General features: G+C 45.8%; 1 protein-coding gene across 2 annotated transcripts in view; it reads left to right on the plus strand.

Annotated features, from left to right (window-relative positions):
• Trappc9 (trafficking protein particle complex subunit 9) overlaps positions 1-25,079 on the plus strand; it is a 448,636-nt gene that overhangs the window by 286,777 nt on the left and 136,780 nt on the right. For both annotated transcript variants that reach the window (XM_055626329.1, XM_055626330.1), the window contains one exon: positions 15,775-15,885. In XM_055626329.1, coding sequence (XP_055482304.1) covers positions 15,775-15,885 — 111 coding nt within the window. The remainder of the gene's footprint in view (positions 1-15,774; positions 15,886-25,079) is intronic.

A 25,079-nucleotide genomic window follows, 5' to 3' on the forward strand; every position in this document is an offset into this window, starting at 1 on the left:
CACCATAAAATACACTACAGCATTCTAACAGGTATTTTTTAAATGACCAAAGTCACCTGAAAAATGTTGTGCATCACTGATTGTTAAAAGAATGCAAAATAAACCCATAATTAGGTACCGATGCATACTCCCCGGAACGGCTAACAGGAGTAAATGCTGACAGCATTGAAGGTTGGTGAGGTTGGGATTGAACTGGAATTTGTGGGCATTCGAACTCACCAGCAGCAACTCTCGGAGCCTTTAAACACATCCCCAGTGAGCACTAGTTTTACTTGTGCTTATTTTAGAGAACTATAACATCTATCTATATATGAAAAGACTCATGCAAGAATTTATGTAACAGCTTTACTTTCGATAACTCCACTGTAGAAAGTACCTTTTGGCAGGAGAATGGGTGAACCATCTTCAGTCCAATCCCACAGGGGGCCACTGCTCAGAAAAAAAAAAACAAGCTTCTGGAACACGATGCCAGTCAAAGGTTTCTGTACACAGGGGTCCAGATGGCAAACCCTGTCTGTGGTCTGAGAGCTTGGAACAGTGGCTGACAGGGGTGGGTAGGTGGGAGGAGATGGGCTGGGAACGAAACAGGGTCTCTCCCTACCGTGGCTTTTCTAGGCTTTGCCTCTGACATTCCCTCTCCCTGGCGAGGGCCTCAGTTCCCATTGGTTACCTCAGAGGACTAGTGCCTTCCTGCCTCAGTAAAGTATTGGGTGTCTAGCCGGGTGCTGTCCCAAAGTTCAGATAGTGTAAGAACTCCTCAGTCTGTCTTGCACATCTTTGTCTCTCATCCCATGTAAGTTACACTTTGATTAAAAAGAAAATGAATGCTCAGATATAAGCCTGTGTGTGTAACCAAAGAGGGTACTTAATTTTTATCGGTGAGATCTGGAAAAATAACACGGGAGAATGGCGTGTTGCAGTATTCAACTGCAACATGGGAGGAAGCCCAGGAAGTACAAGGCATTGACGACTCCCCCTGAGTGATAAGACTGGCAGAATCAGAGCCAGGCAAAGTTGTATTTTCCTTAGCCACCACAGCAGAATCAACATGCATTTTGGACACTCAGCATTAGCAGTTTATTGAAGTAGCATGCTGCGGTGCATTATGAATTCATTGCTTGCTTTTTGCTCACAGGTGAAGATTGTCCTGTCAGAATCCCGCTGTGCTAGAGTTCTACACATCTCACTTTTAAAGTCAGGCCCTCCTCAACACACTTGGACTACAGATGAGGCCAGGGGTGGGCGTTGTAGGTTTCCCCCCCAGCGCTCGTAGCTTGCTGGCAAGAGTTGGAATCTAGCTTCCCTTACTTCTGAGCAGACTGCCGACTGTACGGCTACGAGACCTCCTGCTTGTCACAGCTTTCATGGAGGGTTTAGACTGATTTCAGTCCAAGCAGAAGCCAAGTATGTCAAAACATCACCCTGGTACGGGGCTAGTTGCACTGTGGAGGCCAGGTGCAAATGTGTGGGGGCCATCTGCTCCCAGAATTGCCAAGATTTCTGTCCCTGTTATTTCTGAAGTTTTTCTTGGTGTGTGTGTGTGTGTATGTGTGTGTGTGTGTGTGTGTTGTATGTGCTTGCACTATGCAGATACAAGTGCCCATGTATATATGAGGTGGTCAGAAGAGGATGCCAGTACCTACCCTATCATCATTTACCTTGCTCCCCTGAGATGGGGTCTCTTACTAAACTTGAAGCTAGGCTGGCAGCCAGCAAGCCCAAGTGATCCCCTATATCTGTCCCTGCTCCTCAGCACTGAGGCTACAGGTAAGGGTTGCCGTGCCCGGCTCTTTTTATTTTTTTTAAACATGGGTTCCAGGAAATCCGGACATCCAGGCTAATGTTCCACTGGAGCAGCCAGCGCCCTTACCATCCAGGTCACCTCTGCGGCCCACCTTGCTCCTAGTCTTTGATGTGGCAGTGCTGTAAATATTCTCTATTCTGGGTATATTATGTTCAGAGCCCTGTTCTCATTTCCAAAAGGCCCTTGGAGATGGGCATCACCTCCTGGAGTGTGTGGGGCCTCCACATGGGTTCCGAGTATCCGCACGTGGTACATGGGGTCTCTCAGCACCGTCCTGTGGCTTTGTGTGAGCCAGGTGTACAGAGACCGGGCTCTGAATCCTTCTGGTGTGCACATGCCTTCATGAGAGGCTGCAGTTTCAGGGGTCTCTCTGTCTGTCCCTTACCGAGAGAACATCTCTGCAATGTCCGTCTTGCCAAGGAGAGAAGAGAATCAAATTATTGAAGAGTGGACCATTTTCCCAAGTGCAGTAGAACAGTAAAGATAAGAGATGGGCTATTCTCTCTCTTTTTCCCTCCCTCCCTTCCTCCCTCGCTCCCTCTTTCCTTCTTTCCCTCTTTCCCTTTCTTCCTTACCCCACCTTCTCTGCGGTATACATAGGTCTCCGCTGACTTGCATTTGGAAGATCAATTGCCTCTGTGATTCGCATTTTACACCGAGCTGCCTGGTAATGTTCTTAGGGTCTAGACTGAAATGGATTAGGCCACACTGTCCCTGTCTAACAGCTGTGCTTCCCTCTCTCCCAAGGAGCAATTTCTTTCTAGATGGCTACAGTAAATGATCCAATCTTAGACATCCCTGTTTGGAGCTATGTAGAAAAAGCACGCCTCAGAGCAGGGTGCAGAGTGTAATAGGTATTGCGTGTGAGTGGAAGCCATCCTTCTGGAGAGGCCACCACACTTGCCCTCTGTCATTTAAAAGGTCCCTGTTGGGGAGGGGCATCTCAGCTCCTTAGGGACACCATGCCCACAGATACGGCACTAAGGCCATTTGCAGAGACACTTTTATCAGGCCAGAGCTTTTCCAAGTTGCTGCATTTGTGAGATTCATTTTAAATTTGGTAAGTCTTTAGAATTTTTAGCAATAGGATTTGGAAGTAAACCTATCTGTATTTCATTTCAAAATTTGAACCTAGTAGCTTATCGACTCTGGGGTCATGAGCAAAGCTGTCACCCTTCTTTAAGCTCCATATTTCTTTCATCTTGAAAAGATGATGGATAGCATTGATCTTGCATGGTCATGAAATCATATGATTAAAAATCACCTGAGAAGATTCTAAAATGGTATCTGGTACAAGATGGATAAATGAATGCTGGTGGTCCTTGTTTTTTTTTTTTTTTTTTTTTTTTTCTTGCATGCCACATTATTTGGGAAAAAAGGAGGGCCAGCTGGCCCTGGGAACTTCCATAGAATGTTACCTACCTCACTTAGCTGCTGGCCTGTCTTCTTCCCACCTTAGAATTGACTCCGAAGCCAAGTACCCTGACCAGCTGGTGTGTTGGCTATACCCAGCACAGTGCCTGCCATGAAACAGGCACCAGTTCTCAGGTGAATTGTTGATAAGTAATGCTGAGGTGACGTGGCCAGTGAGTGACAGAGAGAGGAGGAGCAGCCCAATGTGCACTGACGGGGAAAGTCGGTGCCAAGAAGCTGTCTGTGGGAACAGTGGGAACAGCCATTGCTGCTTCTGTGAATTTGGAGGAAGCCGTGAGGCAGGGAGGCCAGAGCCAGAGCCCAGGGTCCTGAGGCCACACTGAAAGGCAAGATACAGAAGAGATGGTTATTGCTCCTGTGCTTGAGTTACAAAGTATTCTGTTCTGAGCTGGTGAGATGGCTCAGTAGGTAAGGGTACTGGCACCCAAGCCCGACAGTGTGAATCCAACACCTAGACCCACATGGAGGAGAGAAGTAACTATTACAAATTTTTCCCTAATCTCCACATATGTGCCATGGCACCCCCTACACACACACACACACACACACACACACACACACACACACACACAGTCAATATAAAAGCACACTCTTCTAAGGTGCAGGGAGGAGACATATCTAGCCTGTGGCTACATGATGACCCATTCACCAGGCATCATGAGGAGTCTGCAGAAGCCATTGGAGGCCAGGGCCATCAACGGTGGCATTTGGACAGGGTGGAGAGATAAGGCAGAGAGTGAAAGCACTTGCTCCACAAGCATCAGGACCAGAGTCTGCAGGCGGAGACAGGGGATCCCAGAGGCCAGCTGGCGAGTAAGACTCGACTACACTCACCTTATCAGCAAATCCTGGGTTTGAATGAGAGACCCCAAAGAAAAGGAGGTAGAAAATTATCAAAGAAGATTCCTGACCTCGACCTTTGGCCTCCACAGGCCCCTACACACATGTATGTCACATGCACACAGGTGCAAACACATGTCAAGCATCTACACATTGCATGTACCCATCACACACACATGCACAGCAAAAGAGGAAAAAGGCGGGAGTTTGAGGCACATTCACTCTCAGCTCTGCCATAGGCGTGAGCTGCGAAATCTTTATAAACCCTGGCTCCTGATATGGCTGCTGTAGGGGTTAAGACAGAAAGCTGAATGTCAAGTATTTAAGGCAGAGCCTAGCAGGTGGCACGGGTATGGTCATGGGAGTTGGCACTGTCTTAGTCTCTGACCGTGTATCCCAGGCCGTTCCTTTTCTTTGTTTTCTCTGCTTGAATAGATCCCCAGGGCACCGTATTACGATGAGGACATAGTACAGTGGTTCTCAACCTGTGGGTCGTCGTGGCCCCCTTGGGGGTGGGGGGGGTCAAATGACCCCCTCACAGGGGTAGCATATCAGATATCCTTCATATCAGATATTTCATTACGATTCATATCAGCAGCAAAGTTACAGTTATGAAGTAGCAATGAAATAATTTTATGGTTGGGGCTCACCACAGCATGAGGAACTGTGTTTAAAGGGTCGCGGTATTAGGAAGGTTGAGAACCACTGACAGAGCAGAAGACTGCATGTAGAAATCTTGACTCCGTGGAGGCGGAAGAGGGTGGAATCCTAGACCTTGACGTAGTTCCTGCCTTGGAAGGGCCGCTGAATCACTCTGAGCCTGCGTTGGCCTTAGCTGAAAATAACGGGAATGTTATTTGTAAAGGGAGAGGTTCCTCCCCTTCTGAAGCCCTTTAGGCTTGTCACATAAATCCATGCCTATGGGAGGTGTGATAAGCAAAGTCCGTGCCTGTTGCTGTGTCTCCCACAGAGATACAGACGTTTGCTTCTCTATAATCGGTCCTCTGACACCGTGCACAGTGCTCGTCACTGTTGTAAAAGTAAAGGAAGACTTTGCTTGTCTGCCAGTTAATTATCTGTGATCCACATTGATTGCCTTTCCATATCGGACACTTGGGCCTCTGTCGAAGCTCCATGCTCTCCCAGTCTCCTCTCTGCTCGGCACTACTTGGCTTTCCCCGCTGCCCGGCTGTATTGAGCATCCCTGTGCATACACTTGTAGGGAGTGTGTTCGAAACAGAGCTTCGAAGAACGTGGACTTTTCATGGACAGCTGGGTGCAGTGGCGCACACCTGTAATCCCAGCACTCCGGGAGGCAGAGGCAGGCGGATTGCGCTGAGAGGCCAGCCTGGTCTGCAAAGTGAGTCCAGGACAGCCAAGACTACACAGAGAAACTCTGTCTTGGGGGGAAAAAAAGTGTACTACAGAATTTTCTTCTGCAATTCGTCTCTGAGAGTGTAAGAATACAACTTCCCCACCTCATTAAAAAATATTCTTTCTTATGAAAGAATGAACACTTTGAAGGCTATACAACTCAGTGGTTTTACAGCCTCAGCACCATTAACTGGGAGGTAAAGCTTAATATTCTTTATGTTTATTGAGCTTTTGCCTCTCTGCCATGTGCTCACTTATGCATAATTTAATCGTGTTTAATTTTTTAAAGAGATTTATTTTTAAGTGCATGTGCGCGTGGGCGCGCGCACACACATGTGAGCGCATGCACACGAGTGTGTTTGGGGAGTTCAGAGAGGGCGCCTGGAGTTGGAGTTATAGGTGGTTGTGGGTTGCTCCATGTAGGTTGTAGAAGTTGAACTTAGGTCCTTGAGAGGAGCAGAATGTTTTCTTGAGCACAAATCCGTCTCTCCAGCCCCATATTTAAAATTATTTATTAATTTTGTTTTATTGCCAGGAACTTTTGTGTGTTAAATATTTTAAGGGAGACCCAATTTCTCATGTGTTTTAAAAAGATTTATATATGTATGAGCATGTGGCTGCATTTATGTATGTATACCACGTGCATGCCTGGTGCCCATGGAACTGAGAAGAGGCTGTTGGATGCCCTGGACTTAGAGAGTAGTGTGAGTGGCCGTCTGGGTGCTGGAAGCTGAACCCAGGACCACTGGAAGAGCAGCTTGAGTCCTCCTAACCACCGAGTTGTCTCTCCAGCATCATAATTCGTCATATTTTTGATGCAAACTGTATTTGTATTTTGAAAAAGGATTTTCTTTTTACTTATGTGTATGTGTCTGTGTGGAGGTATGTACCCATCAGTACCCAAGGAGGCTATTGTTACGGGTCATTGGGAACCACCTCATGGGTTTGCTGAGAACTAAACTTGGGACTTGTGAAAAAGCGGCTTCATAAGAGGAGTTCATATTTCCCTTCTCTCTTCATGTACTTTGTCTAGTACACTAAATTGTGTTTGGAAGCGTTTCTTCCACTTTTGTTTTCTGGAGAAAAATCTCACAGTGTTATTCTTAGTTCAAAACAAAGCAAAACAAAGCTAGTTGCTAGAATTTGTCAGGATAGAATCCTGACCTGGAGATTTCTTTGTCAGAGGATATAAAGAGATAACAGATTTTGATTGATTTAACAGGTTGGGGACTTTTCAGATCACTTACCTTTCCTTGGGTTGATTTTGGCAGTTCATGCCCTGTGTCATCCTGAGTTGTCACACTGGTGCAATTGGGATTCTGTGATGGCCTTATGCCACCCTTCCAGGGGCTTTGGTCCTATTCGATTGTGTCATTTCTCACTCTCTCTCTCTTTTTTCATTTAAAGTTTTGTCATAAAATTATACTGACCTTTATTTTTGAAGAATCAGGTTGTTTTTCATCAGTTTTTTCCACCTTTCTGGGTTTTTCTTCTTCTTCATTCCCTCCCTCTGCTTCCTATGAGTTTCTTTCTAATATCCTGAGATGAGAGCTGATTGCCCGATACCTCCCTCCCTCCTAATACAATTGAGTGCTGCCCGTCTCTCCTGCAACAGCCACATCACAGTGACTTGGGGTTTTATTGGCTGCAAATAACCCCTATTTCTCGTTAGTGCTGTTTGGAGTGTTGGCCCATTTCCTCGCATTTGTAATGTCCCATTGCTCATTCTGCTGCCCACCTCTGGATTAATCCTTCTTCAGTTGTAAACATACTTTGTGTGCCTTTACTGTGCAGTAATGTGTGTGTTCTGCACGTGTGAGGTGGGGTTTCATTATGTGTGGTTGTCGGTGTCTCCTACATCCTGTTGATTTTGCGTCTACTCATTCTATACATTTCCAAGAAGATCCGGTTGAGTCCTTAGTTCTCATTATGCTTCTGCCCATCTATCTTCTCCCCAGATTCCTCATGGAGCCAAGTGCCCAGACATTAAGACTGATTGCGCATTCTTGGTAGATTTAGGCTTTCTTCATCAAGCAGTGTTCTTTATCACCACCAACTGTCCCTGCTCCAAAGTGAACTCTGCTATGCTTCTGCCTTTAACTGTCATAGATCTTAATAAGTTCTCTTTCATTGGGCATTTGACATTTTTGTTGCTCTTTTTTCCTTCTTCCCATGCCAAGTTCCCTGGTAACGTACTTGCCCTTTCTGCTGAAGGTCTTTCTGGAAGGCCTCTGTTAGAGTCCCGGCCTTCCCCGCCTCTTGACTCCTGAAGGACTTTTTTTTCCCTCCTGGATGTATACTTCTGGTTATAGTCCCTCCACTCCTCAATCACATGTAAAATGTCCTACTTCCTCTGCCCTTCACAGTGTCTGATAACAGAGCTTCAGATTTTTCACACCAGTTTCTTTTGTCTCTTGTGTGTTTGCCGTGTCAGCTTTCTACCTTTTGCCTTTTCTCCCTGTGGCTTATGCTGCCTCTAGGTAAAGGATTTTTTGCATTTGTACTGTGCTGGATGTGTTGGGCTTCCAGGATCAATTTAAACATCGTAGTGAAGGCTGGGATGTTTTCTGCCGTCATTTCCTCAAAGGCTGTGTGTAGGTCTTACTTCTTACTGAGTTTCGTATGACACGTTTCTTATTAGGTGGAGCCTCCTTCTCCTGCTTGGGATTATATTTTCCAATAACTTTTTTCTCTTTTGTGTCTGTTGGATGACCATTTATCTTTAGTTTTAGATGTCTCCTTCCCTTTGTGCTCTTCAAACATTCGTTCCATGATACCTGCTCTACTGGAATATTTGGGAATTTTCCCCCCTTGTAGATGGAGGTCAGGCCTTGGTCACCGTGAGCAGACCATGCAAGGACTCTGGTGTGGAGACTGGCATGCCTTCTGAAGGTCTCTCGGTTCCACATGATTTATTTTATTCTCCCTTTCCTTGTCTTCATGGTTACCACTGGGTGGATTTTCCAGCTCACTTTCTGGCCCTGATGCTTCTCCTGGCTCATCCCATGCCTCCCACTCTCTTTGCTGGGATGTTCTCTTGTGCTTGCTTCTCGGACACACCCTCCCATAAGATAGTCCTGTTGAGGTTCCCTGCTATTTTACCCTTTCACATGCAGTTTATTTTTTTCTGGTGGTAAATTATTTTCCAAGATCCTCTGAGTATTTGCATCTGATGCTGTGAGATGCTGGGGTCTTGTCTGGGGCCTCAGGAAATGTTAAATCTTGATGGTTCTGTTTTCGTGGGTAGTCCACAGTATTGTTTGGGTTTCCGAATTGTCCCAACGGCCCCCTGTCCATTTTCAAAGCATTTGTAGCACTCTCTGGCTCTTCCTCTGCTTATGCCACCATAAAGAACTGAGGACTTTAACTGTGGTCACTTGGACCGATTCCATGCACTGTGTTCTGGTGAAGCCTGAGGGTCACACATACCTGCCAGATGGGGGCTCAGATGGGGGCTCATAATCTTTGTCCCATTCCAAATCTCTCTCCTACTAAAAGGTAGGTGTGGCCAGGCAAGGTGGTGCACACCTGTAATCCCACTCTGGGAGGAAAAGGCAAGCAAATCACTGTAAGTTTGAGGCCAGCCTGGTCTACAAAGTTAGTCTAGGACAGCCAAGGCTACACAGAGAAACCTGTCCCAAAAGAAAGAAAGAAAGAAAGAAAGAAAGAAAGAAAGAAAGAGAGAGAGAGAGAGAGAGAGAGAGAGAGAGAGAAAGAAAGAAAGAAAGAAAGAAAGAAAGAAAGAAAGAAAGAAAGAAAGAAAAGAAAATCAAAATTGGGTGTGATTTTCCCATCTGTATCTGGCCAGTTGGCCAGAAGAGCAGAAAGGAGGCTAGATCTGGTGGCTGCCATCACTGTGGCTTGTGGGACCGAGGCTCCTGGATCAGAGAGTGGTGTGCACCTGTGCAGCCTAGTGCTGTGACAGCGATGCCTGTGCAGGCACTACTCACACGGTTGAACTGCAAAAGGAAGGAAAGCTACAGTCCTCTTTTTCCCTGGTCAGGCTAGCTTCTTTCTGCTGTTCCTGTGAGATCCCAGCACATTTCTGAAAACACTCACTGCAGCCCTCCGAGCTCCAAGCTGCCTTTTGGGGTAAGTCAGGGCAGTGAGGGGAAATACACCTCACTCCCAGGTCAGAACTTTGATTTGTCTCCTCAGGTTTAGAACTTCTCGAGTCTTTGACTCCATCCGCTCTATCTGTGACTTAGGGTTGGATTCAGTTACAGACGGTGTGAGAGTCGAAGTAGCTTGTGCTTATTTCAACCTTTTTCAACATCGGAACTCATCGCCACCGCCACCCCACCCCGCATAAAACAATCCACACCACTCATCTGCCTCAAACTCTCAAAATAGCTTCCTGTCACGCTTAGAATAAAATCAATATTTTCTTATGACCTTTCCTCTGTCATTAATCTCCTGCCAATCTCGTCTCCTCTTGTTCTGTTCTGTGATCACACTGAGCCTCAGGATTTTTGCATTAATTGCACATTCTCTTTGGGAGGCTCTCCTCCAAGACCTTCACAGGATCGCTTTCTTGTCGTCAGAATCCCAAATCAAATATCGGCTTTTTTCAGGGAGACCCTCCTTTCCCATTAAATGTGAAGTGATTTTTTAAAACTCCCTGTTGATGTTTCTGCAAGATGCACTTAATTTCTGAAAACTATTTGTATTATAGGAGTCTCATACCCTGCTGCATTTCATAGCCTAGTTTTTACACTAGCTGTTGCCATAGCAACCAGATTTATGCAGGTGTGACCAGAGAGCACCTTGCCTCAGCAGTGCTCAGCATCTCTTGCTTTCTGGAACATTCTAAATGCCTTCCCAAGGCTGCAGGATTGGATGACCCCAGGTACAGACTGTATACTGGTTTAACTCTGTGGAGTAGGAGACCTGATCCTCCAGGGGAACGCTTGTCCAGCAAGGCCAAGATTTGGTGGGAGAATGAATCATCGTGTCTGTTTGTGACTCAGGTGCTCATTTATGAAGGAACATCTCTGCAGGGTCCCAGAAGGACCCAGAAAATGTAGCCCTAGCCGCCCAACAAAACCTTGGTGTGGCCTTGCCTCTTCGCTTCACTTTGTCCACACTTTGTCCATGTCTCCTGGCCTCTCTTCCCTGAGTCCTAGCTCCCTACAAGCTCTCCCTTTAGGCTCTGCCTTCCAGAGGGACTCCTATGCTTAGACAGCATGCTAAATGACTTTCAAATACCTTTCTAAAAACATTTTAATGGAAACAAAGTTGGGTGAGGGGAATAGAACTCCAATTTTAACATTTTGCTAAATTGTATTTTTATTAAATTTAAATTTAAAGGTAGAAAGCTACACTGTAAAAACTCTATATTCTTCCTCACCACTAGTAAAAACTAAATTAATGGTTTTTTTTTAACAGTATGAAGTATTTTTGAAAAAAAAAATCTTTAAAAGTTGACATACGTGTATAGTTATGTGTTACTTTCTGCAACTTCCTTTTGTGGCATCGTTAGCACGGGATATATCCATGTGTCTTAGTTAATTTTCTATCACCGACATGAAACAGTGTGACCAAGGCAACTTCTGCAGGCGTTTATTTGGGACTTACAGTTCCAGAGGCTTAGAGTCCATGACCACCGTGGTAGGGATCATGGCAGCAGGCAGCATGGCACTGGAGCAGTGGCTGAGAGCTTCCATCTTGATCCACAAGCACAAAGCTGAGAGCTCCAACTGGAAATGGTTGTGGGCTTTTGGAACCTCAAAGACCACCACCAATGACATATCTCCTCCACCAAGGCCACGTCTCCTAATCCTTCCCAAATAGCTCTTCAAACTGGGACCAAGTATTTGAACATCTGAGCCTACTGGGGCCATTCTCATTTAAACCAAATCTGGACAAGGTAGGCTGTTTGGCAAGCTCATTTCCACTTCTGTACAGTTTTTAATCCCCAGCCACACTGTTCCATCTTCTTTCCTTTTGGTTTGTGCCTAGTTAAAAGGAGCTTTTGTCAACCATATTGCAGTGAACATTTTTGAGCAAGTCTTTGTGGGAGCCCTCTTAGTTAATACATGTTGACGTGGAATTATTAGGTCTGAGTATGTTTATTCACAGCTTGAAGAGGCAACCACCCCCTTTACCCCTTGAACAACTTCTCCTCCTCCTCCTCCTCCTTCTCCTCCTCCTCCTCTTCTTTTTCTTCTCTTTTCTTCTTCTTCTGAGGTTGTATCAATTTATTTACACCTTACTTTTTGCTGATATACATCTTGGCCAAAACTTGGTCCTGGAATACTTTTAAGTGTTTCCATTAAGTTGAGTGGGAAATAGTGTCTTATAGTTTGATTTCTTCCTCTGGCTGCTAGCTTGATTGAGTGTCTGTTTACTGCCCATTGGATTTCCTCCAGTTTTGACTCTCCCTTCCCACCCTCTGCTTGATTTCGTACTGAGTCATTTCTTATTGATTTATGTGAATTCTCCATGAAATCAGAATTCTAATTCCTTGTCAGTATAATATATTGCAAATACCTTTTCACCAGTAGCTTGTCTTAGCTTTTTAAAGGTTTCCATTTATACCAAAGTTTATAACTTTAACACTTCCAAATGTGCTGTCTTTCTTTTATACTTTTCACTTGTCATAAATCCTTTGTGAAATATTTCACTTTTTCAAGCTGCTTATTTGCGTTAAACTTTTTGATTTAAAAATACATTTTAGGTAGTATCGCATGACTTTCTGTGCGGTTGCAAACATCTGTTGACCACAGGCAGAACATCACTGACAGAACAAAGAACCACCCCCCACCCCACAAGGCTAGTTTATTGAATGGGGTTATTTAGGAGAATACTGATGACCCTAGAACAGCAGAATCACCCTAAATCCTACCCTAGCGGGGGTGGGGGTGGGGGGAGCAGCTCATGGAAGCTGCATCCCTCTTGCTTCCTACATACCTTGCTAATAGGAGAGTCTCACCTCTCAGGAATTGTTTACTGACTTACAACTGTAAGGAAAGGCCTTGGGAGTCTTGTAACATTCTGAGTTTCCTGAGCTTTGTCAGTTGAATCAGTTCCTGTCCTCCCTGTAGAAGGGAGTCTCTGAATGAATGTTTGAATTCTGAGGATATGGCCATACCATACTTAGCCATTTGCTCTACTTTTCAGCTCATGGTGTGAGGTAGGGATATAATTTCCTGTGCATATAACCACATGTCCTAGGGCTCTTCTGGAATCTTCCTTGCAGAGAGCATCGCGTCTTAGTTAGAGCTCCAGTTCCCAGCTTGTGGACATGCTCCTGGCTGTTTTCCCTCATTTATGCTCTGGAAGATTTCCTTATGTCTAGCAAGTTAGATCTTTCCAACATCCTCATCATCATTGTTTTGAATGTTCTTGGCACTTTTTTTTAACATATGAAATTAAAACAGATTTTACTAAAACTATGACTATATTGTCCCCTTTTTTATTAAGGTGCATTGAATACATGTAGATACGGAGAACTGTGACTTCTTTTAAAATACAGTCTTCTTATCCTCAAGCATTAAATATCTCTTTATTCATTTGACTTCTTTACAAATTATTTTGCAACATTTAAGTAGTTTACATAAATGTCTTAACATACATTTATTACATTTACTCCTAAATGTCTTCTGGGCTGCAATGCATTTATAAATCCACACTCTTAACTATTTTTCCCTGTAGTTGTACAAATGAATATTACCAATAATGTGAGGCTTTACCCTGCAACCTTTTTTGATCTGTTGCTTTTAACGCCATGGAAAAGATTGTTTTAATTTTTTAACCCCCTCTTCCTGTGCTCTCTCCCCAATTCAAGTTACAAGCAAGCAGAGAACTTGCCTTTCTACCTCATGTCCCTTTCTCACATGTGTGCTTACAATAGTAGCTGACATGCAGGGGAGACTTGTAAGTCTGTGAGGAGAATCACAGGAGGATTGGCAGACATATACCATCTGGCAGCTGGAGTTCCTCTTAACCATTTGCCCACCTTGGTCATAGACCCAAACCTACCACTTTCTATGCAAGTTTATCTGCCCTCAAAGGCTTGCTCTGACTTCACTTCTTCTGAAAAAAACAAAACAAAACAAAACAAAACAACAACAACAAAAACCAAAAAACTTTCTAGGCTTCCATTTTCTTCAGAAAGGTGAATCCAGAAAAGCAAACAAAAATCAAGAATTAAACAAGAATGAAAAGTAAATTGTGTGTCCCAATAACTCATAAAAAAAAAAAATCAGCCACAGTGATGTGGAAAGACACACGAGCAAATGATATTATGGTTGGCACAAAACACTACTACTGTCTGGGACAAGAATTAAGTTATGAGGAACAGATAGAAAACAAAGATCCACCAATATATCATCGTGTTGACAGGAGCAAAAGAAACACCAGCCCAGAAGCCCCACGAAGACGACGACTTCGAACAGAGAGTACGGCAGCCATTGTGTTATCTGTGCCACACCCCTATACAGCTTCCTGGGTGCTGAGCTCTGCAAGTGAAAACAGCCTTCTGTCCTAGGTTTTAAAAAGTGTGCCCCACCTCCATTAATGTTTTATGAGTTCCCGTATTTGATGAAAGATTTTGCTGTGATTAAAGATTTCATGAAGTTAGCACGAAGGCAGGCCAGATCTTCATCCCTGGAGTCTTCTTTGCCTCGGCGACAGGGAATGAGCCTGCTTATAGACAGCTGTCTGAGCATGTTCCAAATGCCAGTGCCCCTGGGGAGGACACGCTTGCCCCGAGCTCCAGCATCAACAATGTGAGAATATCCCCTGAAGACCTCTGATGCCACACTGGCACTCTCTGTACCAGAGATGGTCACGCTGTGCCTCTGCCCCTCTCCCTTGAGAGGCCCAACATGCACACTTGCAAAGATCGCTTCCTGACACAGTGCCTGCTGCAGTGTGTGTGTGTGTGTGTGTGTGTGTGTGTGTGTGTGTGAACCCTCGATGTGTTCCCACAATCTCCTCTCTATGATTCCTCCTCTCAAGGGAGCAAAGGACAGGTGTGATCAAGATAGCCTGCCAGGTGTACAGGCAAAACTTGAGCTCGGAGTCTAGAGTCTCAGCCACCAGCCCAGCAGTCCTCGCCCTAGCCTCCTTCCCCCTGCACTTTCCTCCCACAAGTGTCAGGACACAAAGGCAAAATCCTACAGTGCTCTCTATTCCTTTGGCTTGTCTTTGCAAACAACCAGCAGAGTCCTCCGTGCTGCATGGGAGACACACCTGAGAAGTCAGATGCTGCCCATAACGTCAGGTTTTGATTCCACGCAGAGCTAGAGATGACCGTGAGAGCAGCTCCTTGTATCTGTATCTCTCCCCTGCCCATAAGACAAAGGATTCATTCTGCCTCTCCAAGGCCAGCACAACTTCCCTCTTACTCTGCTCTTGCAATGGCCATGGCTGTCCCTTTTTGATTTCCTGTCATGTGCTCACCATGACACCTGGTGTTTGGGAGGCTGTGTTAGTTTCAGGCAAGCACTCAACTGTGGTGACAACACAAAGAAAGCACGGGCTGTTGGTACATTTAAAATAGTTCAGCCATGTCACTAAAAAGTTCATAGAGAGGAGGCAGTGGGGATTGGACACTGTTGCTACAGGAGGTGCCTAGTTTTCCAGCTCCTTATGGCCCTAGCTCTGCCATCCAGAGCCTATGGCTTCATTCTCATCTCTTAACTGTTGCTGAGCTTCAAGACCTCCTGCTTATTCCAAGGAGGAAGGAAGTGAAACCAGGGAGACTCCTTCCTGGCTCTGTTATTTGGGGCCTGAGAAGCCTGTGGCTCATTGGTTGGGGTGTGGTCATTGGGAGTAGCCCTTGCTACAAGACTTTGGAAATTGAGAATTTTGCCTCCTACTGTGCAGAAAGCAAAGTGAGGGAAGGCTTTAAATGCCTGATGAATTAGCTAGCCAGCATTATTTGCCACAGCTCTGAAGAGAAATAGTTTGGAGTTCCTGCCTACGAAGCTTATAGAGAGGTCAGCAAAAACAAGTGGGGCCCAGTTCTTCACATCCCAGTACCCAGTCCATTTGCTCAGTCTTGGGTAGCTGAAGACTTCCTCATTTCAACACAGCCTTTCTTGAGTGACACTGTACAGCGTGTGTACAAATGATCTTAAGAGCTGGCTGCCCATCCCTTCTGAGGCTTGAAGAATCGAGGTACTTTCCAAGGTCATTTGGTTCATAAAGAGTGTGGCGAAGTTCTGAGCACGTGTCCAGAGGCATTGGCATTGTCATAAACGACACCTTTGCACATCCCCAAGTAGTGGGAAGTCCCTGGAGAGGAGAGAAGGGCAAAGTTGCTTCTCTTTGCTGTTGGAGCTCTCTGAACTTCCCTCTGTCTCTCCACACAGCACCCGGCAGTGCCACCTGCTCCTTGACGTCTTCAACTCCACAGAGCACGAGCTGACAGTCTTCGCCAGGAACAACTCGGAGCTCATCCTGCATGCCAGTGAGTGCCAGCGGTAAGTGTCCTGCAGAGGCAGAGTGAGGCCAGGATCCAGGTGGGCAGAGCTTGGTAATATGCAGACGCCCCTCCTTATTCTCTTTGGGGCTTCTCCCTACACCAAGAGGCCAGTCCTTCAAGTTCAGTGTGTAGACAGATTGCAGACAGGTCTCGTGAGGTCCCAGATTTAACATCAACAACAGACCAGCAAGCCTGCGTCTAAGATCTAAGCTTTCCCCCTATGTTTGCTCTAGATCTCTTTATCTATCCCCATCTCTGTCTTATTCTAAAGAATAAACCTTTCCCCCCCCCCCCCCAAATAGCTGACATTGGTATTATTAGTCAGCAGGGAAATGCAAATGCAGAAATCGCAGGGAGAAGCTACTGCACATTCATCAGAAACAGGGAGATGAAAAGACACAGAGAGAGCACTGGGGAGGATGCAGAGTGCCTGGAACTCTCCTGCTTGCCTGAAAGAAAATACTGCAGCCGCTGGGGACAAAGACACAGCCTCCTTCTAAGGCCAGACATACACTTGCCCTTGGCCCTGCTGTTCCAACCGTAGTTATTAGCCACCCCCTACACACACACACACACACACACACACACACACACACACACACACACGCTGAGCTACCTAGCCCAGCAGCTGATAAGATGAACTCCAGGCTCAGCCAGAGACTTGGCTTCAGTACGCAAGGTGGAGAGCAACTGAAGAAGGCCCTCGACATCAACCTTGAGCTGCCACAGACACATGTCCCCCCCCACCTACGCACCCCTACACACAGGCGAGCATGCACACACTTGCCACATGCACACATGTGCAAAACAGTGAATAAGTTAATAAGTCAAGGGGCTGGAAAGATGGCTCAGAGGGTAAAGTGTTTGCTGTGCAAGTCCAAGGACCGGAGTTTGGATTCCCCAGAGTCCACGGAAAAGCCAGGTGCGCTGTGCACACTTGTAATGCCAGGGCTGGTGGGAGTGCAGAGGGCTAGAGTCAGGACGACCCCTTGGATTCCCCAGCCCGCCTAGCCCAAGACGGAAAGGTCCACGTTCAAAGAGAGAGCCTGTCTCAAAGATAAAGGTAGAGAGCAACAAGGGACGACACTTCAAGCTGGCTTCTGGCCTCTACACATGCTTGCACAGACAAGTGTGCCTACGTATGTAAACGTGTACGCACGAGCATGCACACACACACACACACACACACACACACACACAAAATTGACTTAAAAACGAAAACATGGTCATCAAAAGAGGTATAAGAGGTACACAGGGATGGTACCAAGCACCCCTCCCCCCCAAACAAGACAGAGGAGAGCACAACAGAGCTCTCCGTTGTCTGATAGTGCCATTTCTGTGAGGTTCCAGAGAAGCGGTTCTCAACCTGTGGGCCACGACCCCCTCGGGGATCACCTGAGACCATTGGGAGACACACAGATATTTACCTTACAATTTATAACAGTAGCAAAACTACAGTTAAGACATAGCAACAAAAATGATTTTGTGGGTGGGGGATCACCACAGCATGAAGAACCATATTAAAGGGTTGTAACCTCAGGAAGGTTGAGACAACGCACAGAACCAGCCTCCAGTTAGGGGCGTCTCAATGTGGTTTTCCTCTAGAGAGTTTAGGACAGGGCTTGGTCTAGAAAAAGAGGAAGGTAATTTTCTATGTGGTGGTCTGATAGGGTAACTCAGTGGGAGTTTGTTTTCCACAAATGTCTATATCCTTTAAAACCCAGCATAGATTCACCTGAGATTAGAGTATGCCGGCTGCACATCAAAGGAAAACATGGCAAACCAGTGTGGTGCCACGGGTAAAAATAGAAGTACAGGGGAGTCTGGGCTCGGGGCTCGACCCCAGCAGCAGCCTGACATGCATTGCAAATCACTGCGATTAATGGATGCTCCGAGGCCAAAGGGGTGGGTGGCTAGTGATAAGCCAAACTTAGGCTCACTTTAAGCTTTATATTTGAAAAAAAAAAAATCTCAAAAGGAAATATCAGGATAACTAAGCCACAGAAAGAATAGCTAAGCAGCAATCACATCACCACCTCCACCCCTGTCTTTTCGTCCTCCCAGGGGGATTCCTCTACAGACACCATTTGTGTCTGCCCTTCTCTCTTTACTGTGTGCATGTGTATCCACAACCAATGCTATTTTGAGAATCTTTTAAAAAAAAAAAATCTTACAAGTACTTCCCTATCATATGTGTCCTTTTGAAACTTAAAATAAGCATTGTACTTTAGAGCTAAGTATAAATCCAGTTCTTTCATTTTGATTGCTATTAATATTTCATTGTGTAAATACGCCATCATCTTCATTTCTATGCTAATGCCTCACTTGTGCAGTGGCTTGCAGCACATTCATATTTAATGTGATTGTTAATGACATGTATGAATGTATGTTAGGCCCTGGAGACCCCTTGCAGGGCAGTTTGGGTTTTGAGTTGGAAGCCGGAGACCCAGGGCTTGGGGCCATTTCTGACCTTCCTGTGAGAGGAGCCTGAAATGCTATGAGGATCACCTTGTCTTCCCCTGGATGGGGCCTGCCACGGGAACTGGGAATGTGCTGGGGTCTCTGCACACTTTTGGCCTATGCCAGAGGCTGAGCAGATGCCATTTCTCCTGCTTCAGGGAGGAGGGCAAACACTTTCTGAAAGTGTGGGTGCTGCCTACTGCTGACCCCCTTAATTGTGTATGGGGGATGTCCACCATCTGTCTTAGTCAACATGTTTTCATATAGTTCATGATCCAAGAGATAAACCTGGTCTTCTTATGATACCAGTATAAAACAATTTTAAGAAATTATAAATCACTCAGCGTGTCCTATGGCAAAGGCTTGGATCATTCGTGGCAACACGGGCTCTGTGATATTAATGACCCAAGTTGTAGGTAAGTGCAGTTTGGTTTTATGCTTCTGACTTCCTCGGGAAGCTTTCTGTTTAAGTTCTCATTTCTGAGTGTTAACTCATTCCTGGTTTCATTCATTCACAAAATAGTCATTCAGCAGCTATTGTTACTTTGAGAAGAGGCTGTGTGCTAAGTCGTGCAACACTCCATGAATGACAAGAGAGTAAATTATGACCCATGCTGAGCTGGAGAGAATAAGCAGAGGATGGTGGAGTGTCCATCCAGCTGGGGTCTCCCCATGTGCTTCAAGGAGGAGTTCTTTCTTTAAATCATTTTTTTAATCTTTCTTTATTTTACCACAAGAAGGTGATGGAAGCCTGGTTGTACCTTCACTTAGATGTTGCATAAGTGAACATTACTGGCCCCACATACCCGGTGAGAAGCTACTTAAGGGAGGAAGGGCTTCTTTTGGCTTACAGTTTAAAGGCGTACAGTCATCATGGTGGGGAACGCGGGCTGGCAGGAGCATGAGACAGCTGGTCCTATATCTATAGTCAGGAAGCAGAGAGCAGACAGGAAGTGAGCCTAGCTCTAAAACCTCAAGGCCCTCCTGCAGTGACCCGCTTGCTCCAATGAGTGAGTTCCATAGCCTTCAGCAGCTATGGGACAGCTGCAAGGAGGGACCAAGTGTTCAAACACATGAGCTCATGGGAGACATTTTGTCTTCACACCTCAATAAATGTTTTCCTCAGCCAAATACCCTGTCTTGCTACTCATGAGCTCTCTATCTCCACGGCAGGCCCACATTCTTCCCCACCTCACACCCAGTGGGCCCGAGGCTTCTTCAGAGCAGTGCTGCATGCATGCATCTGTCATTTCTGCCTTGGTGTCTCTGAGAAGACCAGAACTTTCCCTGTACCCTCCTCTTTTCTCCTCAGTCCGCCACGATGGCTGCCCTTGGGTGCTGCTTTGTAGCCATGTCAGTCTTTTCTGGGCACCACACTTAGAACCCTCCCAGTGTCTGCCTACCAGCCGTTTGAAAGCTACCTCCACTGTTGGAGGTATTTTTTAAGTAGCCGCCTGCTCTTACTGCCCATTTTCTGTCGTAGTACTGGCAGGTGCTCTCATGGCACCACAGTGGACTCAGCTTCAGTCTTTTGGTTCTGGATACTGGAAGTCCAGCTTCAGAGCAGCAGCTTATCCCATGTCTGCTGAAGGCCATATCAAAGTCAGTAAACAGCTCTCCCTTTTGCGTTGCACAGAGGAGGAGGTGAGGGGGTCTTTCTTGAACCTTTTTAAAAAGTCCACAAATCTTACTCATGAGATCTCTACCCTCAGGACCCCCTCAGCTCTCAAGTCCCCACTTCCTAATTTCATCACTTTGGGGACAGGGCAAAGAGATCAAATATGAGTTTGGGAGGCTGTTCACATCTAGTTCACAGCAGAACGTGTGAGATGAGCAGGTGTTGATGAAGGCCAGAGAGCACGGGTCAAGGAGACAGCCCAGACCGGAAAAACCAATACGGTGTGGAAGTGTGCCAGACATTCTAGTGCAGGGGAAAATGTAAAACACTTGTCCATAAACTGACAAAAGTTCAGGTGTTTAAAACTCAGAAGTGCCACTCTTGATCCTGCTGCTTTGAGAGCTTTCTATGCTTCCGCTGGAAGGAGAACATCGTGTCAAATGGTTGTACAGCATACTCTTCCACCTCCCTAAACTCCTCTTCGGACACAGGTGACTCCTCTCTGTGTAACATGGCTGCCTGATGCATGCTGTCTGCAATGAAGAGCTGCCGTATAGCTTTTCCTTTGCCCAAGGTGATTTGAGCTGTTGGGCCAGCAGTCATTCCATTCCCGGGCTCCGCAGCCAGTCACCACACTGCCAGCGCACTCCCTGGAACTACAGGCTATGTTAACTTCTGTGTTTATCCCCACTGTGCACTCTGCCAGCCTCCACTCCACGCTTAACTTTTACTCTCATGTTCAAACTCCAATAAGTGCTTTTCTCAGCCCAGCACCCATCTTGTTGCTCACAGGTCTGCCTCAGCAGTTGATCTATGACATGATTTGCACACAGTAGGTCAGGCTACCCTCATAGCACTGGGCACCCTTCATTATTCTGCTTTAAAAGATACCCAGTGCCTTAGTAAGGGGAACAGGGACTGTCTAGACATGAACTCAGTGGCTGGCTCTTTAATCATCTCCCCCTGAGGGGGGGAGCAGCCTTACCAGGCCACAAAGAAAGACAATGCAGCCAGTCCTGATGAGACCTGATAGACTAGGATCAGATGGAAGGGGAGGAGGACCTCCCCTATCAGTGGACTGGGGGAGGAGCATGGGAGGAGAAGAGGGAGGGAGGGTGGGATTGTGAGGGCATGAGGGAGGGGACTACAGCTGGGATACAAAGTGAATAAACTGTAATTAATAAAGCAATAAATATTGTATAAAGGGATACCCAGAGACAAAAGAAGGTACTCACTATGAAGAATTAGTATCATCTTTCTTAAAAAAAAAAAAATGATAACATTGCCAGCAGCAAATACACTATAAAATTAAGGTTTGATAATTACTTTTTAAAGATTTATTTATTTCTATTTTATACATACAAGTGCTCTATCTGCATGTACACATGGATGTCAGAAGAGGACGTCAGACCCCAGTATAGATGGTTGTAAGCTACCATTGTGGTTGCTGGGAATTGAGCATGGGACCTCTGGAAGAGCAGACAGTTCCCTTAACCACTGAGCTATCTCTCCAGCCCAGATTTGGTAATTAATATGAAGGGTTTTTTGTTGTTGTTGTTGCTTTTTTTGTTTTTCTTAATTATCAGAGCATTAAAATAAAAATTCACAGTAACCTCCTTTCATGCATAAATATCTTTCTAATGTGTGGTAATAGATGTTATTTCATCATGTGCTTCAGGATGGGGGGCTTTGTCCCACTCTCCCGCTGACCTCAGTCTTCCTAGTGTTCCCACTTAGATCAGAGGCTGCGCAGAATCCCACAGGCTGTTACAGGGTGGGCACCTGGAAACTTCCTGCAGATAGTGCTGCTGCAACCTCTGGGCAGTTCTGTCTCCTGGGGTTACATTGGGGTTGCAGAGAGCTGTTTCCCCCAGCTCAAAACAGCCCAGAACTCCTATACCTGCCTCTGCTCCTTATTCTATTTCTTATTCCTTCACTCCTGGTCCTTAAAATGCTCCAAGGAACCCCATGAGTCATCAAAGCAATGTTTAATCGCACGGAGCCCATTCTCCTGCAAGCTCTTATTGACCATTTTCTGGAATATTTGACCTTTCTTCAACCCTTGGCTCCACATTCCCTTCTGTAATATTTCTAAGTTACAGGTAATGTGTTTTTATTATATTTTCTAAATTCTTAATTTTTCAATTTGAAAGGAGAATGGGACAGTTCCCTTGAGAGGAGATTTCTAGAAATAAGAGGGGGGGCAAGTTGTACCAGCTTAGACTTTGCGCTGATGCAGAGCCAGAGGCTGTTTTCCATAGTGAGTCTTTGCAAAGGGCTGTTATCTGAGCCCCTGCCCAGCATTCCTCCCTGACACCCCAGGCTGCTGCCTGGCACCTGGCAGCTGATGATTTTGCTGAGAGGAGCCCAGATTCCTCTGCAGACAGTTGGAACTCCAAACATCAGGGGTGAAAATGTTAAGAGTTTAGCCTGGACATGCAATGAAATTGGGAGGCCAGGGTCTTGGAAGACACAGCTATTTGCTGACTCTGGTGACCGGGCAAATTGTTTTCTTTCTTTCTTTCTTTTTCCTAAGTAGCGAAAAATGAGATGGCATGAAAGAGGTTCTGTATGTTGCAGACCTTTGCAACCCCGAAGTCCTGGCTCAGATATTTTCCTTCTGAGCTTTTTCTCTCTGTGCTTCCTGTGTAGCTTCTTCCATGGAGCCATGCCTGAAGTTTCCTTTTTCCATGTAGGAGGTGGGAAGAAGGCCCATGTAGTATGCTTATGTCTTCTGAGCTCCTCCCCAAGCGAGCGTTACCTGGTCCTGGAGTGTGTCTTGTGCTTTTAGGCTGGTCCTGTCATTAGAAACTTAATCACTTCGGGTAGAAAGTCATCCTGATTTGTTGAGGTACCAGAGATAGTTTCATATTTGTGACAACCTATGCCTCTCCTCCCGATGTTTTCGATAGTGAAGCTAATCCTTGTCACACACCCAGCAGCACATGCACCTTATGTGACTTGTGGCAGGGACTCAGCTTGGAAAGTGGAAGCTATTGATGCTAATTTTCAGAACTTCTTTTCTAGGCTGCCTGAACAACCTGAAATCTGAGCCTCTCTTGGTTAGTAAAGGGTCCATTAGAAGATCCATTTCCATTCTGTAGAGATCATAGGATCAAGCTTGCACTTAACTCAGTAGCTATCATGGAGCCTCATCTGACAGGCTTCTTCTTGCTCCCTTATATTGGGACCAAAAAGTTTTCCCTTACCTTCTAGGAATGAGAAATTACAGAGGTTGTTCACCAACGGGATATAAAAACCAGAACTGCAAGCCAGTCCAGCCACCATGCTGGAGTGCCCAGATTTGGTAGGAATGGTTTAGAGCGAATATCCAAACAAGTGTCTGGGAAGACAGAAGAGCATGGGAAGGATCCTGCCTGGGGACGAGGCTTTTGGGCTTCTGTGATTTCTGCACCAGCAGGAATCACACATAGACATAGTGTCCCCAGGGAGCCAAGGGAAGCCCCGTATTTCAGGCCCTCCTTCTAGGGATAGCTCGTGAGTGTTCCCAGCTGTCCATTCTATGGCTGGCTCTTACAGCTGCTTGGTTCAGGTGTGGTTGGCACATGTGGATCTAGCTCAGTTTTGCTGAACTTTGGTCTTCTTCAAGGTTTTTCTTCCTCTCTGGCTCCCAGATCCTTATCCTCATTCCCTGCTTGATGGGTAAGCCAAGCCCGACTCAACAGGAGCCCTTCAAGGGCAGCGTGTGACACATTACCTGCAGGTAACTTAGAAAAGAGGATGAACGTGGCCCTGGCCTGGTATTATATTTGTTGTTTGTATTCTGGGCTTATCCCTAGAATGCCCAACCCCACTGTTCTTGGAGCCACTGTAGGTCAGTAGGTCTGGAAGCCAGATCTCATCCTTCCCTTACTAGGTAATGGGATCTGACTGCCTGCTGAGCCCAGACTGGGCTCTCTCAAGTAAAACATATCCTTACCTCTGGGTCATCAAATGCTTTTGCTTATTGGTTAGGAAAGGTCCTTGCCATATCTTTTTTTTTTTTTTTTTAAGTATTCCCTCAATTAATCAGGAATGTGGATAGCAGTCCTAGCTCTTTAGGTTCTTGGTCATGATCTTGGCTATCCTGCCTTTCTGATGGTTTAGCTCCTCAAGCATCCAGTGGGGAGTAATAACCTGGGTGCACCTGCCTCAGGGCCAGGCATCTACCCTGCAAAGTGCCAAAAAAGGAGAGTTGCCGATCACCATACTGTATTGACACATGAGCCACCATTATGTACTCTAACCCTGAAGAGCTCTGTCATGGAGGTGGAGCTGTAGCTCAGTCGGTAGAACAAGCTCAGAGCTCTGGGTTTGATCCCTAGTATACCATGAACCAGGAGAGGTGGTAGACATTTGGAATCCCAATACTCAGAAGATGGAGTTAGGTTGATTAGGAGTTCACGACTATTTTTAGCTATATATTGAGTCTGAGATACAGGAGGCCCGGTCTCAAAGGTAAAATGAAAGCCACAACAAAATCACCTTCATGATGGAGGCTTAGAAATAGCTATGATGCCAACATCCTGTCTCAAATCCCTATGTGCTTGTCACCTGCTTCTGCAAGTAGCATGCTCAGTGTTGTTTTTTTTTTTTTCACTTCCATACCAATCACTTCCCCTTGTCCTATTTTATCCATGAACATTTTTACATTTAACTGTAACATGAGTGGGTACAGTGTCATGCTTTCAAATGAACATTGCCTCATTATCATCGAATACATTTTCACTTGAAATTTCCAGTTGTCTCAATGTGGCATTTTATGACATTTCTTAAATCAAAATTCAAGAAATGGACGTATCTCAAATCAACTTTTAACCTGCATGTTCCCTGTTTGTCTCTTCTGTGTTTTCCATTGAGGAGGCCAATCTCATAGCAGGGAGCTTTGCCAGCTGTGGCCCTCAGTGGTATTAAGCCTGTTTCTTGGGCATTTCTCTTTTCTTAGTTCCTCCCTAAGGTAGTAGCAGCTTCCAGGAACTCAGTCAGATTCAGTGATCTTTTTCATAGGTCCTCTATGACCTCTGGAAGGTATCAGTGTACCAGCTGAGTCCGTTTCTGTTCTTGTCTCATATAGCTTTCTTCTCTATGATACTAGGGACTTCAGTTGCACTGAA

The sequence above is a fragment of the Psammomys obesus genome, unplaced genomic scaffold (assembly GCF_907164565.1).
Source record: "Psammomys obesus unplaced genomic scaffold, mPsaObe1.curated_primary_1811, whole genome shotgun sequence".
Lineage (NCBI taxonomy): Eukaryota > Metazoa > Chordata > Mammalia > Rodentia > Muridae > Psammomys > Psammomys obesus.